Source organism: Moschus berezovskii, chromosome 3 (genome assembly GCF_049115385.1).
Source record: "Moschus berezovskii isolate FMDL1 chromosome 3, NW_MosBer_1.0, whole genome shotgun sequence".
Lineage (NCBI taxonomy): Eukaryota > Metazoa > Chordata > Mammalia > Artiodactyla > Moschidae > Moschus > Moschus berezovskii.
The window spans coordinates 121327143-121342295 of record NC_142462.1 but is presented as its reverse complement, the minus strand read 5'-3'; the positions used below and the strand labels follow the sequence as shown (position 1 = coordinate 121342295).

At 44.4% G+C, this 15153-nt stretch overlaps 1 protein-coding gene across 1 annotated transcript in view; it reads right to left on the bottom strand.

Annotated features, from left to right (window-relative positions):
• Window positions 1-4254: 4254 nt before the first annotated feature.
• Window positions 4255-15153, bottom strand: part of CNTNAP2 (contactin associated protein 2) — a 1655962-nt gene continuing 1645063 nt past the window's right edge. Inside the window, exons 23-24 of the mRNA XM_055420199.2 lie at window positions 12907-12987; window positions 4255-9392 (exon numbers count right to left, since the gene is read on the bottom strand). Coding sequence (XP_055276174.2) covers window positions 9193-9392; window positions 12907-12987 — 281 coding nt within the window. The 3' untranslated portion in view covers window positions 4255-9192. The remainder of the gene's footprint in view (window positions 9393-12906; window positions 12988-15153) is intronic.

Below are 15153 nucleotides of genomic sequence, written 5' to 3'. Positions count from 1 at the left end.
CCCTGTTCTAAAAGCAGGCATCCCCAAAGACTGCTGGTGGAGTGTGAATTGGTGCCAATTGGGAAAAAAAAATCAAGCGCCTCATAAAGGCTCATCTCCACAGGGAGTGCTCAAAGGACGAAGAAAAACATCCGAAAAGCTACTCAACCTCACTCATAATCAATGTAACGCAAATCAAAGCAAATTAGATTAATATTCAGATAACACTTTCCACCTCTTCATTTGGCAGATATGGAAAAATGCCAGGGCTTGGAGTTGATGAGGGCGTGTGGAGTGTCAATTGGTAAAATCTTTGGCAGGACCCCTTTGGCGCGGTGAATGAAATATATATGCCAGTTGACAAGAGAATTCCACCTCTAGGAATTTATCAGAAACAGCGTGCGTGCGTGCTCAGTTGCTAAGTCGTGTCCTTCTCTGCAACCGCATGGCCTGTAGCCCGCCAGGCTCCTCAGTCCATGGAATTCTCCAGGCAAGAATACTGGAGTGGGTGGCCATTCCCTCCTCTAGAACTGGCCCATATGCCTTGTTACAGGCTGAGTTGTGTCCCCTAAAAAGATATACTGATGTTCTAACTCCTGAACCTGTGAACATGACTTGATTTGGTGCTTCTCGTGAATCAAAATGGTTACCTTAAACGTATAAACAGTATAAACAGTAAAGAAGACTAAATTTTAAACAGTTTGCACTAACATGAAGGGCAGTGGCCCCAAAGCGTACCTGAGACATCGCTGTGCCACCCCACCCCATCTGCGCAGAGTTGACGTCACAGATGACAGCTGGTTTCTCAGGGGACTTGTCCCCTGGCGTGTCTCCTTGTGGTTGTGTCTGGACGTGGCCAAGGAGGCAATCCACACAGTGTCAAGTAATCTCGTCACATGACCCAATGTCTGCTATTCATCCCTTTGCCTCAATTCTCCCAGAAAATAGCTGTCTTCCTGAGAAGACTCTCTCCCCCCAAATCACATAACACAGTACAGGTGTCAAGGCAAAGCCTTTGATCCAGAATAAATTCAGTTACCTGCTTTGCTGGTTTCATATTAAGGCGATTCACGTTAACTCATTTTTCTTTCCCATGTGTCCTGGGCTTGTATTTTATAAACCAGATGGGGACACCAATTAAACTTTAGAGTTTGCCTCTGTGGTGCTTAAGCTGAGATTCGTAATGACAAGCCTGGCAGTCATCAATGTATCTGCTACTCTTGCAGTGATTTAGAGGGAAGGCTGTGGCTACCGCTTCACATAAATAAAATAAAAGTGAACAAACTCTATAAATTTAATTGAGAGGAGTTATACCGTGATCACCCAGAAACGTTTAACAGAAGCAGCTTGTGTTTTTGTCAAAGCTGCGGGAGTGCTTCTTGCAAGATCTCTGGTTTAACCAGGAGCGTCTTTACAATGAGTACAGAGTAGGCCACCTGCCCACTGGACCAGCTTCAGAACTAGCACTTGACCAGAAGAAGTGCTGTTCTGATCCACTCTACAGGAGTGCACACCTTATTCCATCCATGAAGGAGCAGTCAGGCTGGGGGCGTGTCATCGTTGGTGGGTCTGGAGTAGTTGGAGCAGCAAGGGGTCATCTTTCTTTCAAATCCTTGCAGAGGGGTCACTGTCTGTTTATCTGCAGAACCAGAGGGCGACACCCCCCCCCCCACCCGAGTTTCCTTCAGATCCACAAAATAAGGAACATAATTGGATTTCAAAGAACAGAAATGCTCTGCTGTCATTCCCTTTTCACAGTCTCTGCTCATCTGCTATTGCTTATTCACTGATAGACTGTATTAGCGGTTAGTTTCCTGCCGTCCGCTCACGCGTCAGCCCTCTGCAGTCAGGATTTAATTGTGCTGCCCTGTGATGAGCTGCTGCTTCTCCTGGCCCCTCTCTCATCCCTCCAACTCCCGATGGGCAGAGTCAAGCTGATGATAATCCTCAGATTTTTTTTTTTCTTTTAACCATCAGTATCTATGCTAGGTGTCTCTTGTTTTATTTCCATCCCATCTGAACTCCCACTTCCGTCATGACCATCCTGCAGGTGGACTATCATATTGTGTTTTCTATGTAACATATTTTGTAGAAGGATATATATGTACATGGCTTCCCAGGTGGCCCTAGTGGTAAAGAACCTGCTTGCCAATGCAGGAGACATAAGAGATGCAGGTTTGACCCCTGGGTCGGGAAGATCCCCTGGAGGAGGAAATGGCAACCCGCTCCAGCATTCTTGCCTGGAGAACCCCATGAACAGAGGAGCCTGGCGGGCTGCAGTCCATGGGGTCGCACAGAGTCGGACATGACTGAGCGACTGAGCATGCACGCGTATATGTACATATGTATGTGCTCAGTCGCTCAGTCCTGTCTGACTCTGTGCGACCCCGTGGACTGCAGCCCGCCAGACTCCTCTGTCCATGGGGTTCTCCAGGCAAGAATGCTGGAGCGGGTTGCCATTTCCTCCTCCAGGGGAGCTTCCTGACCCAGGGATCAAACCTGTGTCTCCTGCAGCTCCTGCATTGGCAGCCAGCTTCTTTACCACTGGGCCACCTGGAAAACCCAAGCTCTTATCATACTGTTTTAATATCTTTCATGACTTCAAAGCTTGCCCTTGTGTTTCATTTTAACTCTTACCTTCCTAGACCTAAGAATTTTATCTTCCAATTTTCTTTTTGTGAACAGAAAATAAGTTTATGATTTTTTGTCATCTTGGCCTTTTCCACCTTTGCCATGTCTTAGTTTCCATTCTATAACTTGAATTTCTATATTTAGAAGAAATGAAACTTTCTCAAGCTTTGGTTCTAGGTATCAAAAAAAGCTGTCTTCATTCTTTTGGTAAAGACTTGGCATACCTGTTTACTTATCTGTCCCAAGAGATAGTCATCATGTACCCAGAGACTGGATTAAGATGAATGGAAAGGCGGGGAAAAAAAAGGAAAAACCCAAGTTTGCCTTCTCTTTCTGACAAAATCCGTTAAGCTTCGGTCCTTTGCAGGCATGTTGGTATGTTTGTGTGTTGGGGGAGGGTTGTTGGTAGAAAGGAATCTTCCCGTTCAGGGATTATTTAGCCAGGTTTCTCTGAATTCATGGTCTTCAGAGTGACCACAGCAAGACGTGCATTTGTGAATGATAATTCATGTAACACTTGCTGTGAAGACTTAGCTCTCAGACCTAGGTTCTTTGGGGAGGACATAAACTCTCTAAAAATACTAACACCACTGTTTCCTCTATTCCAACCACAGGCCAAGTCATCACCGACAAAGAGAAAAGCTGGGTGTTCCTTTCATTACCTCTCTGCGGGCGTTTGTCCCTAATACTCTCTTCAGCTTCCCTACCCTCTGTTCATTGCACAGACACTGCATTTTGCAAATAAAGTCACCGTCTTTCTGGACTTACCAACCTCGGTGTCCTCACGGCTGACGGCAGAGGGACTGGGTGAGGGAAGAGGCAGGTGGTTCTCAGATGCCCTTGCTGCTGATGGTAAATCCTGAATGGGTCGGCTCATTCTTTTTAAAATCCGTTCGTTATGAACTTTTACAAGTACCGATTTTCTCGGGGGACTTTCTGATATTCTCCCGCACCTGTTGGATCACACTCCCTAAGCGGAATCATGACGAAGAACCTCAGGGCGCAGCACCTTCTAAATGGACCTCAGAGTTATTGCTATTGATTGGCCTTGGGAATTGCTGAAGCACAGAGATGTTGGGCTTTTAACTGGAATTCACACTTCTTTGGTGTCCATTTCAAGGCTTCACTGAAAATTGATCAGCAGGAAATGGCTTCCCAAGGGTAAGTGAAGACTAGGCAATGTGAATAAGAAGAACCGCAGCTCTTAATGTACAAGTGCATTTAGAACCTTCTACATCTCCAGACACATTGTAAATCCCTGTTACCTAGCTCACTGGCTGGGATCTCTTTATCCATTATCCAGTGTTATGCCCTCATCTCAAACTAGGCTTGGAATATATTCTGGACACCATGTAACTCTAACCACATTTAACCAAGCTGTGTAAATTAATCCAAAACATGAAGCCAATATGTACTAAGCTCCTTTACAGCAAATGAAGGTTAAAGAAGGCTGCATCCGTTTGAGACCTGTCTTTGGGGAGTGACTGTAACTGCACTGCTTTTAGAAAGATTACCTTCCAAAGAGATGCGTAGTTCAGTGCCTGGAACTTTCTTTGCTGAAAGGCTGAAAAGAGCTTCTAAGTAAAACAAAGTGGAACAAAACACAAAGAATCGCTTTAAGGATAATTAAAACTATTTTGGACTTTTTTATTTATCAATCTGGTTTCTAATATAATTTTAGTTAAATGAAAGACATTCACAAAGAAGAGTAGGCATACATACATAATTTCCTTCTTTCATTCTAGTTTACATGCTGTTGCTTTTAGACAGTGAAATTTCCTGGTTATTTCACAAGGATAGAAAGCCTAATCGACTTTACAGAAAGAATATTAGCCCAGCCTTTTCACAACTTCAACCTCTGCAGTTCACCATGTTCACTGAGAAAAAACCCCAAAATACCCAACAAAACAAAACTTGAAATAAGTGACACTGAGAACTGTTTCTTGGCCAACAAGATGGGAGGAACTGCCGTGTTTCTAGAACCATCTCAAAATCCAGCAATTGCTGTAAGTAAACTGAGACTCAGAAAATGGTGCAGCCCATCTGAGTAGACGGGCTCTTAAAGCACGTTTTCATCTGGAAAATAAACTCGTAAGTGCCTGCTGAGTATTAATATCCATGTGCCCAGGTATCTTCAGAACCTTCAGCCAGTCTTTGCTCCATGGGAGGTAACCAACTTTTCAACATGGTTTCCCTATTTCATTGACCATGGGCTGCACATATCAGTTGTACCCCCCCCCCAAAAAAAAAAAAACAACCTACTGCTGTGAAATAAATTTAAAGTTTCCATCATGCAGGGTGTGTGCAGTTTAGGCAGAGAGCCACTGGGCTATGTGAAATAGTCACATTAGCTGTTCATGTTGTCTTATTTATAAGCCATTTCAGTCACACCGGGGCACGGTAAGCTGCAAGTCACATCGCACCGAGCGGGAACCTGGGGCTTTGTACACAGGAGTTCTGATTTCTCTGGCCCTTGGCTGTGCTGCACCTCCTGATGTGGACAGAATAGCTCCCTGGCAGTCTCCCTGGCTCCGAATCTAATGGTTGTACAATGCCTCATGTTTCCACACTCTTGGACTTGACTGCTTCGTTTCTTTTGAGATGACTTACAGCCACAAGCTGGAAAGTAAGACTTCCAGTAGGTCCACTGACTTGGCCTTTATGTTTGGGTTTCAAAGTATCTGCAGCCAAGGATCCATGGCACCTCCCTATTGTGTTATGAAGCAGATAAAAAACAGCTCTATCTTACATACAAGGCAAAGGAGAACAGAGAGGGTCGGCCACTTGGCTGAGGTCACAGAGCATGTCAGAGAGAGAACAGGGCTTGCACTCCATCAGCTGACTCTCAGGATCACTCTCACCAAAACATCATTTTAAAAATGGCATCCATTGGTCTTCAGCCCGAATCAGTTGGACACACTGTTCCTCATCTATTTCAGGATGAGGTGGTTCTATTGGTACTAGCATTTTTGACCTATTTTTGGCTGGCTCATTGGAATTCAGTTTAACAATTGTTGCCTTTCTCTTTGAAAACTGCTTGGGCAGGATGGTGAAAAGGAGGAAAAAAATAGTAACAGCTTCCGATCAGGTACTCATCATTTGGAGATGTGAGATGTTAAGGGACCATGAAAACGTTTACACCGTAAGAGAAAGGAGAGAGTGAAAAAGAACACATGGAAGAATAGAAAACAATAGGTGCAGAAGGAAGTAAAAGTTTCACGCTGACACTGCATTTTCCTAACAGGGACATGTGCTTTTCCTTTGGAAGTTACTATGGTTTGTGTCATTGTGCCCAACTTTCAGCGCCATCTAGTGGCTGCCCCACAGATGTTCAACAACAACATGAAATCTACTTTTGGGCTCACACCAATTTCTTTTCCCTGACTCAGAAATCCTGCTCCTGTAAGTAAACGATGCTTGCTTGTCAAGCGCAGGGCAACAGGGAATTTTCCAACAAAAACTCTCAAACTCATCTCCAACTCAACAACAACTCCCACACAACAGGTCTTTTTTTTTCGAGCAGTTGCTTGAAAGCCACAAGGGGAAATGTTGTCTTTTATGCTAAGAAAGGCCAGAGAAGAGCTTAAGAATATAACTTCTTACCTCCCAAGCTAGCTTCCTTGAGCTCAAGGGAATACACTGAGAGCTCAGACTGGCACTGATTTTGCATTCATTCAAAGTCTCCAATCCTAACAACTCAAAACAGAGATGCTTGGTTTGTACACAGAAGATGTTTCCTGCACGAACAGTCCAGGATCAATCATCAGCTTCCCCCGAAACTTTAAAAAAACCTCTTATTTAAAGGAAACTTTCTTGTTTTGTTCTGCTTATCACTGAAAGAGCTACCACTAGCCTCTTAGTGCTCCACTGGTGAGCTGTTGGGATCAGCTTTGGCTGGATATGATTGACAAAGCAAGGCTGGGTAATGAGCTTGGGTCGTAATGCCTGGGGGGCTGGAAAGAAGAGGGCGGCTTCCTTTTCTGCACGTAAACAAAATTGTTTAGCATTTAGAAGGTACTACTACGTGTGGCCTTCACAGATAGAGTCAGGGAATCTGGGTGAAGACTGCAGTCCCATGGAGTAGACGTCCAGCACGCATCTGGCACGTTACTTCACTACTTAATACCTTATCCACTGTGCTGTGTCCTGTCCACTGGCTGGGCTACTACCCACTTCAGGGCAGAGACTGTCTCAAATGATGCTGAGATGGGAGAAACACTGCAGGCATCCTGGTGCCCTACGTTCGAAAATTTGGGGAGAAGTGTTAGGTTTTATTTTCCACTTTTCTGTGACAGGAAAAAGAAATGATAGAGAAGAGAAAGGGCAGGAACATTTTAGTTGAAGGGACTATGTTTGATTGTTTTAATTTCTTAATAATTTTGGAAAGAAAGGGAAAGTGCTCTGACAATGTATGTAGAATAAAACTATCATGGGAAATACAATAAATAACAAACTTCCATCTGGTGCTATTTGTCAAGTGTAAAAGTGATACCTGTCAAATAGGTTTTAAGAAATCAGAAACATTTTAAAACATAAAGTTTGCTTTTTCAATTTGACAATATAGAAAAGAATCCTTAATGGGAGTCATCTTGGTCAAATTGATAATGTTTGTTTTCAATACGTCCTTGTAAATTTCACGTTGTTCTAATTATTTAGTTACAATGAATGCTTTTCATGTTAAATGCATTTTAGGGAAGAATGATCAAGACTGCTTTAAATAAAGGGTGTTTATGCTCATGTCTGAGGTCAGTAACTATAAAAGGGCACTAGAATTCCCTTTTGTTCTGTGACAGCAACTTAAGTGTGGATTGACTGGCCCACTGTCTCCTTTGGAATGTGCCAGGCACTGGTGCCAGGTGCAGTGAAGCTAACACGTCCCATCACTCAAGAAACTGAGATCCTCTAATGAGTTAGGTATCCCGAAGTGTCTTGAACACAAAACCCAAACGAACTAGAATTTCCATTTTCTCGAGGCAGGCCACCTGACCCACAGTACCCTTTTAACTTCATCTTAACTCCTTCCAGGAGGAGAAAGAAAAAAGTGTTATTTAATGCCTCGAAACTTTGGAGTCTAAGAAAATTTTAACATCCTTATTAAGTCTAACAGACTGAACTATAATGATCATAAATGTTACGTCATTCTAGAAATAACTTCTGTGTAATCTTCTTGTAAAATAAATACATGAAATTATTTTTTGGATGCTCCAATAGGAATGTTGTCCCACTGGTCTACAGAAACAGCCAATCAGTTTTAAGTAAATAGTTCCTTGCCGGAATTAGCTGATCAAGGCTCCTGATTATGCTGAGGTCTGGTTGACCAGACATGTCCATTCTCTGAGAAGCAACGGTCAGTTCCCAGGTTGTGATGAATCTGAGCTTCAGATGTATCTGCCAAAGAAAGTCCCTGAATCACGGCCGTGCATCTATTTAGGATGGAATAATACATGGAGTAGATGAGTTAGAATATGGCAGGGTTTTCCACATGATTCCAGAATAATAGCAATAACAATCACAATCACAACTTGGCTTTATTTTGGTCCGTCCATTCAGAGGACACTGTCTGCTAGGATCTTGTCACAGGCGCATAAAGACCAGATAAAGCAAAAGAAGAAGAGCAACCTAACTCACGCATTCTCTAAGAAGTGTCCACACTCCTGCTACCAACTATAAAAGACAGAGAGCCAACACATCTCAACATCTGGCTGTAATTCCCCACCGTGGTGCTTACACACACATACAGTCTAACCTAGTATCTGGTAGGTAAAGCAGAGGGAAAACCTTTTGTCTTGGCTGATCACCAGGTATTGCAGCTGAGAGTTACAGACACCGGATAGATCTAAGACTACGGACGTGGAGCTGTGCAATCGCGTAAAATCTGATCCAAAGTAAAACCAGCGATCCAATAGGGGACTGCTTCCCCTGGGTCTGAAAGCTTCTCTGGGTGGTACTGAGTTCTGTCACACAGGAGGGACCGCACCCCTCTGCCTCCGGCGGGAACTCAGAGAACGGGCACACACTGAGGCCTCTCTGAAAACTGGTAAATCACAGCTTCCCTCTGTCCGTCCCTTTCCAACTCACAGGACACCAAAGAAGTATCTTATGAACACGAACTAGTTACTACCACAGTCCACTAGAGGCTGACTCTATGTAAAAAGAAGAAAACGCGGGAGGCCGTGTACATGTGCGTCAGCTTTTCTCCAGGAAAAATATCCAGGTTCTAAGGGCGCTGAAAATTGTAGAAAACGGGCCCTGTTGCTGTGGGTTTTCAGAACACCTCTCTAAACACACACAAAATATTCGACAGACAGTCCCTACAAATGTTGACCATCGCTTAAACTCTAAAAGCAGTTTTTGTGTTATTTTTGTTTTGATACAGAAGGGGAAACTCAGCTATAAAGAAATATCAAAAAGCATTTTTGTGTGTCTTGTGGCCACCAGTCTGCAGGAGTGGCTTGCTGCGCCGGCGTGTGCTGCGGTCTGCAGGGGGTGCGCAGGCGCAGGGCCGAGGGCGCTCCGTCCACCGCTCCGGGCCTCGCCCCGCCCCCTCGCCCCGCGTCCCGCGCCCGGGAGCCCGGCGGCCGCTCAGATGAGCCACTCCTTCTTGCTCTCGTCGATGGCCTCTGTGAAGGCGGGGTCGTTGCTCATGATGGCGGCGTCGGCGCTCTCGGCGGACTCGGCCCCCTTCGCCTCGTTGGTGTGGTAGGTGCCCTTGTGGCGGAACATGTAGCGAATGAGGAAGACCAGCGTGCAGAGAATGGTGAAGATCACCACGGCGATGACCCCTGCGGGACACAGGACAGAGCGGCGAGGTCAGAGCAGCCGAGGGGCCCGCCCGCGCCCCCGCGCCGCCCCGAGCCCGCCCGCACCGCGCCGCCCGCGGAAACGCAGGCCCCGACGGCAACGCCAGCCGCCTGAAGGGGAGACGCAGACCCCCCACGGCTGCGCCAGCCGCCTGAAGGGGAGACGCAGGCCCCCCACGGCAGCGCCAGCTGCCTGAAGGGGAAACGCAGGCCCCCCACGGCAGCGCCAGCCGCCTGAAGGGGAGACGCAGACCCCCGACAGCAAAACCCACAGCCCCGAAGGGGAAACGCAGACCCCCCACGGCAACGCCAGCCGCCTGAAGGGGAGACGCAGGCCTCCGACGGCAAAAGCCACAGCCCCAAAGGGGCGCGGGATACTGCTGTCCACGGGTGTACCTGCAGATTGTAACACTTTTCTCCTAGGAGTTGACAGGCGATGAAACAGAAAATCAGTAAGCATTCAGAAGACCTCTAAAACACTGTTAACGAACTGGACCTCAGGAAGTAATACCAGGCCTACATGTCTGTCTTAGAGGAGACGGATATACCACGCAACTTGTTTTATGAGGCCAGAATTACCCTGACACTATTACCAGACAAACACACTGCAAGAAAATGATGCAGCAGTGTCTCTCCTAAATAAAATTTCAGCAGAGCAAACCCAGCAATATGTAAAAGGGAATAGATTGTAACAAAAATGGTATTAATTCTAGGAATGTAAGATTGCCTTAACATTTAAAAATAAAGCAATGTAATTTACCACACTAAGGAATAAAGGAGAAAAACCTTTATTTATCAATAACTGCACATAACTAACAGAGAAGGCAATGGCAGGCCACTCCAGTACTCTTGCCTAGAAAATCCCATGGATGGAGCAGCCTGGTAGGCTGCAGTCCATGGGGTCGCTACGAGTCAGACATGACCGAGTGACTTCACTTTCACTTTTCACTTTCACACATTGGAGAAGGAAATGGCAACCCACTCCAGTGTTCTTGCCTGGAGAATCCCAGGGACGGCGGGCCCTGGTCGGCTGCTGTCTATGGGGTCGCACAGAGTCGGACACGACTGAAGTGACTTAGCAGCAGCAGCAGCAGCAGCAGCTTTTCAAAAAATACAGCTAAGAAAAGGAAACAATGAGAATCCAAGAAGAACTCTTACAACTCAATAGAAAGAAGTCAGACAATCCAATTAAAAGAGGAGAAAGATTTAAATAGACACTTCACAAAAGATTTGCAAACAGTGATAAACATGGAAAAAGATGCTCATAAGTCATCATATAGTTGCACATTAAAACCTCAGTGAGGGGGCTTTCCTGGGGGCTCAGTGGTGGAGAATCCACCTGCCAATGCAAGAGACACAGGTTTGATCCCTGGGCCAGAAAGATCCCTTGTGCTGTGGAGCAACTAGGCCGGTGAGCTACGACTACTGAGCTTGTGCTCTAGAGCCTGGGGGCTACAACTACTGAGCCCACGTGCCAACTGCTGAAGCTGAGCGCCCCAGAGCCTGTGTTCTACAACAAGATAGGCTATCACAATGAGAGGTCTGTGCAATGCAACTAGAGAGTAGCCCCCCCCTCACCGCAATGAGAGAAAAGCCTGTGCAGCCACGAAGACCCAGCACAGCCCTAAAGAAATAAAATTAAAACCCCAAAGATACTATAAACAAACAAACAAGGCGCAGTGAGTTACCACCACTCATCAACTAGATGGCTACAAAGAATGACAGTACCAAGTGTTGGCAAGATTGTGAAGCAATTTGACCTCTCAGATATTGCTTATGGAAGCATAAAATGGTTCAACCATTTTGGAAAACCATATGGCAATTTCCTAGAAAGTTAAATATCTACAATAACCCAGCAATTATACTCCTAGGAATTACCAGAGAAACTAAAACTTTTGTTTACAAAGGCCAGAACTTGGACAAGAATATTCATAGCAGCTTTTGTTCCAACAGCCCAAGCCTGGAAACAAACCAAACATCTATCAGCAGGTGAGTAGATAAAGCAAACTGTCCTTCATTCATACAAAGGAATGCAACTTGGCAATACAAATAAACAGGCCATTGGTAATACAATAACATCGACAGATTCTCAAAACACATTGAGGGAAAGAAGGCACAACAGATTACACACTGATTCCATTTCTGTGAAACCCTAAAAAGAGGCAAAGAAATCCACGTGACAAAGGCAAGTGGAGTGGGGGAGAGGCAAATTACAGAGGGGTACAAGAGAACTTTTAGTGGATGGAAATGTTCTGTGTCTTGACTGTGGCCATGGTTATAGGAATATGTCAGAGAAGGAAATGGCAGCCTGCTCCGGTATTCTTGCCTGGAGAATTCCATGGACAGAGGAGCCTGGTGGGCTGCAGTTCAAGGGGTCACAGAGTCAGACACGACTGAGCGACTAACACTAAAGGCATATGTATTTGTCAAAAGTCATACTGTGTTACATTTAAATAAGTGCATATTATGCTTCAATAAAGTCGATATTAAAAAAGCAAAATAATGAGGATGAGGATTATAGCAGAACTCTGAACAATGTGATTTAAGCACCATTCCTGAATGTATTTGGGCTTCCAGGCAGCTCAGTGGGTAAAGAATCTGCCTGCAATGCAGGAGACACAGGAGACGCACGTTAGATCCCAGGGTTGAAAAGATCCCCTGGAGGAGGAAATGGCAACCCACTCCAGTATTCTTGCCTGGAGAATCCCACAGACAGAGGAGGGTGGGCTACAACCCATAGGGTCGCAAAGAGTTGGACACAAGTGAAGCACTCAGCATGCACGCACACATGCTCGGAATGTATTGTAATTTAATAGTCACATATATATAGGTGTCCACTTTCTTCCCGGGGAAAATAAACCTACTGACTAAGCTAAGCTGACTGGCTGAGTTTAAAATCCTTCATATGCTTAACAGTATTAGCCGTCCTCAGAGAGACAGGAAACATCTTTATAAAATAAGGCAGAAGAAGCAGAGAGAGAAGGCGGCAACAGGTGGTATTCACTGATCCAAACACGAGGAACTATACTAGGAGAGTCAAGCAATTATGCAGGTTTCTATGGCGGGAAGAAAAGCCTGGACTATTCAGATACTCTGCTTATTAATGGTCTGATAATTTTTATTAAGATAACTGAAACCAGACTGGCATAGTCCTTCCCAGTTTTGTAGCAAGCTACTCTGGACCGTTTGGGATGCAAGAGGATGATGAGGGCATAAACAGATGTCCTGGCTGTTGCCATGACAGCCTGCTTCTGTATTCAGATGCTGGCTAGCTTCCTACTACTGTTCTTTTTTCTTTTTAAATAATAAGTCAGCATTAAAAAAGATTCAGGTTACACTTATCAGTTTCTCCACATCTGTACTTCTCAATCTTCAGCAATATTTAAACAGCAAAATAAATAAAGTACAAGTCTAGATGACTTCTTTTCCTCTATGCTTTTTTTGAAAATGACTACTCCCCACAAGTGAGGAAGCGCCTGTCCTGTGTGTCACCTACCTCCGATGATGGCCGAGTTTCTGTTGACTCCATTTCTTATGGCCTGGCCTTGTCCTGGGTTATACGGAAAATCAGCACTGGCTGTAGAGGAAGAGATAAAAAGTCATGTATATCATTTATCCCGGATAATCTGATATCTATTTTTTCATAAAATCCTTCAACACTGCCTGTTTTCCCAAATGAGACCTCTGTTTCATTTAAACCCATTTTGCTATTGTTGCCCACAAAAATCACAGCCATCTCAATGCCTGCTGTTTTCCTTTGTACAAGGCCCAGACGAGAGCTATATCTCCTTGGGAGGAAAATTAAAATTTTTAGAACCACCTGAGCAGGACTGTTGGTTGTCAGTTCCACTCATAGACAAGTTGAGAATACTTCTTAAGTTTGGCTGAAATCTGCGTCCCAGCCACTTTGATCCCTTTCACAACTGATGGAGTTGGGTATGTTTGCTGATGAGCTTTTTAGAACTTACAGTATTAGCTTAATAAGTAATTGTTAGAAATTTAAAAAAAACTGAAGTATCAAAGTGAATGTTGTTCAGTCGGGTCCGACTCTTTGCGACCCCATGGACTATAGAGTCCATGGAATTCTCCAGGCCAGAATACTGGAGTGGGTGGCCTTTCCTTTCTCCAGGGGATCTTCCCAACCCAGGGATAAAACCCAGGTCTCCCACACTGCAGGCTGATTCTTTACCAGCTGAGCCACAAGGGAAGCCCAAGAATACTGGAGTGGGTAGTATATCCCTTCTCCAGGGGATCTTCCCGTCCTAGGAATTGAACCAGGGTCTCCTGCATTGCAGGCGGATTCTTTACCAATTGAGCTATGAGGGAAGCAAACTGAAGTATAGTTGATGTGTAATATTATATGCTACAGGTGTACCATATAGTGATTCACAAGGTTTAAAGGCTATGTTCCATTTATAGTCAGTATGAACTACTGGATACATTCCCTATGTTGTACAGTCTATCCTTGTAGTTTATTTTATATGTAATATTTATACATAATAATTCATACCTCTTTTTGACACTCTACACGCTTGTACTGCCCCTCCCCTTATGCCCTATTCCACTAGTAACCACTAGTTTGTTCTGTACATTTGTGAGTCTGCTTCTTTTTTGTCATATTCACTAGTTTGTTGGGTTCTTTAGGTTCCATGTATAAGTGACATCATACAGTCTTTGCCTTTCTCTAATTTACTTCACTTAGCATAATACCTCTCAAGTCCACCAATGTTGTTGCAAATGCAAATTTTCATTCTTGTTTATGGCTGAGTAGTATTCCATTGTACATCTGGACTACATCTTCTTTATCTAATCATCTGTGGATGGACACTTAGGTTGCTTTCATATCTTGGCTATTGTAAATAATACTGCCATAAGACAGTGGGGTGTACGCATCTTTTTGAATTAGTGTTTTTGTTTTAAAAAGGAATCATTTCTTTAAACAAGTATCTTATATGGCTCCAGTAAAATACTGTACACTTCAGGAATTTGTTACGGGATAATATGTCATAATGGAGAAGGAAATGGCAACCCACTCCAGTGTTCTTGCCTGGAGAATCCCAGGGATGGGGGAGCCTGGTGGGCTTCCGTCTACGGGGTCACACAGAGTCGGACACGACTGAAGCGACTTAGCAGCAGCAGCAGCAGCGATATCTCATAAGTGCTGGGAAGAATATTAACTGCCTGATAATTTTTCTATTTCTGAACCTATTTCAACAAATCTTTGCGTAATGCCTACATGTCAGGTGCCATTCTAAGTGGTGGGGATATAGAGTAAACAGTAAAAAAGATGAAAATTGTTATTAATGAGAACATTTCATGCCTCACTGAAGAGTTTGGTTTATACAGTCAACATACCAACCTGAAGCATGGATGTGATTTTAGTTGTGATCCTGTCTATGTATGGTGACTTGCCTGAAATGACACTGCAGCTTCCATGTTGTAACTCACACACGCAATGGACACAGTAAGATTTGGTTACCAATACACATATTCCCTGAGGTCAACCACCCTTCAAAGACTTGAGTGGTGCCTTTCAAGAAAAAAAGCTTGAATGTTCACTGCTCATCTTCGGCATAGTTCCAAGGTCTTCAGATGTTTTATTTACCCTTCTCTGAACACTGTTTGGTCCACGTCCTTCTAAAAAGTCAAACGCTTGATAGCTTGTAAATGGCATTGCTGGGATTAACACCCAGGCAGCATTAATTCCAAAGTCGATAGTCTTTCCTGTATTACCTTTCAAGGG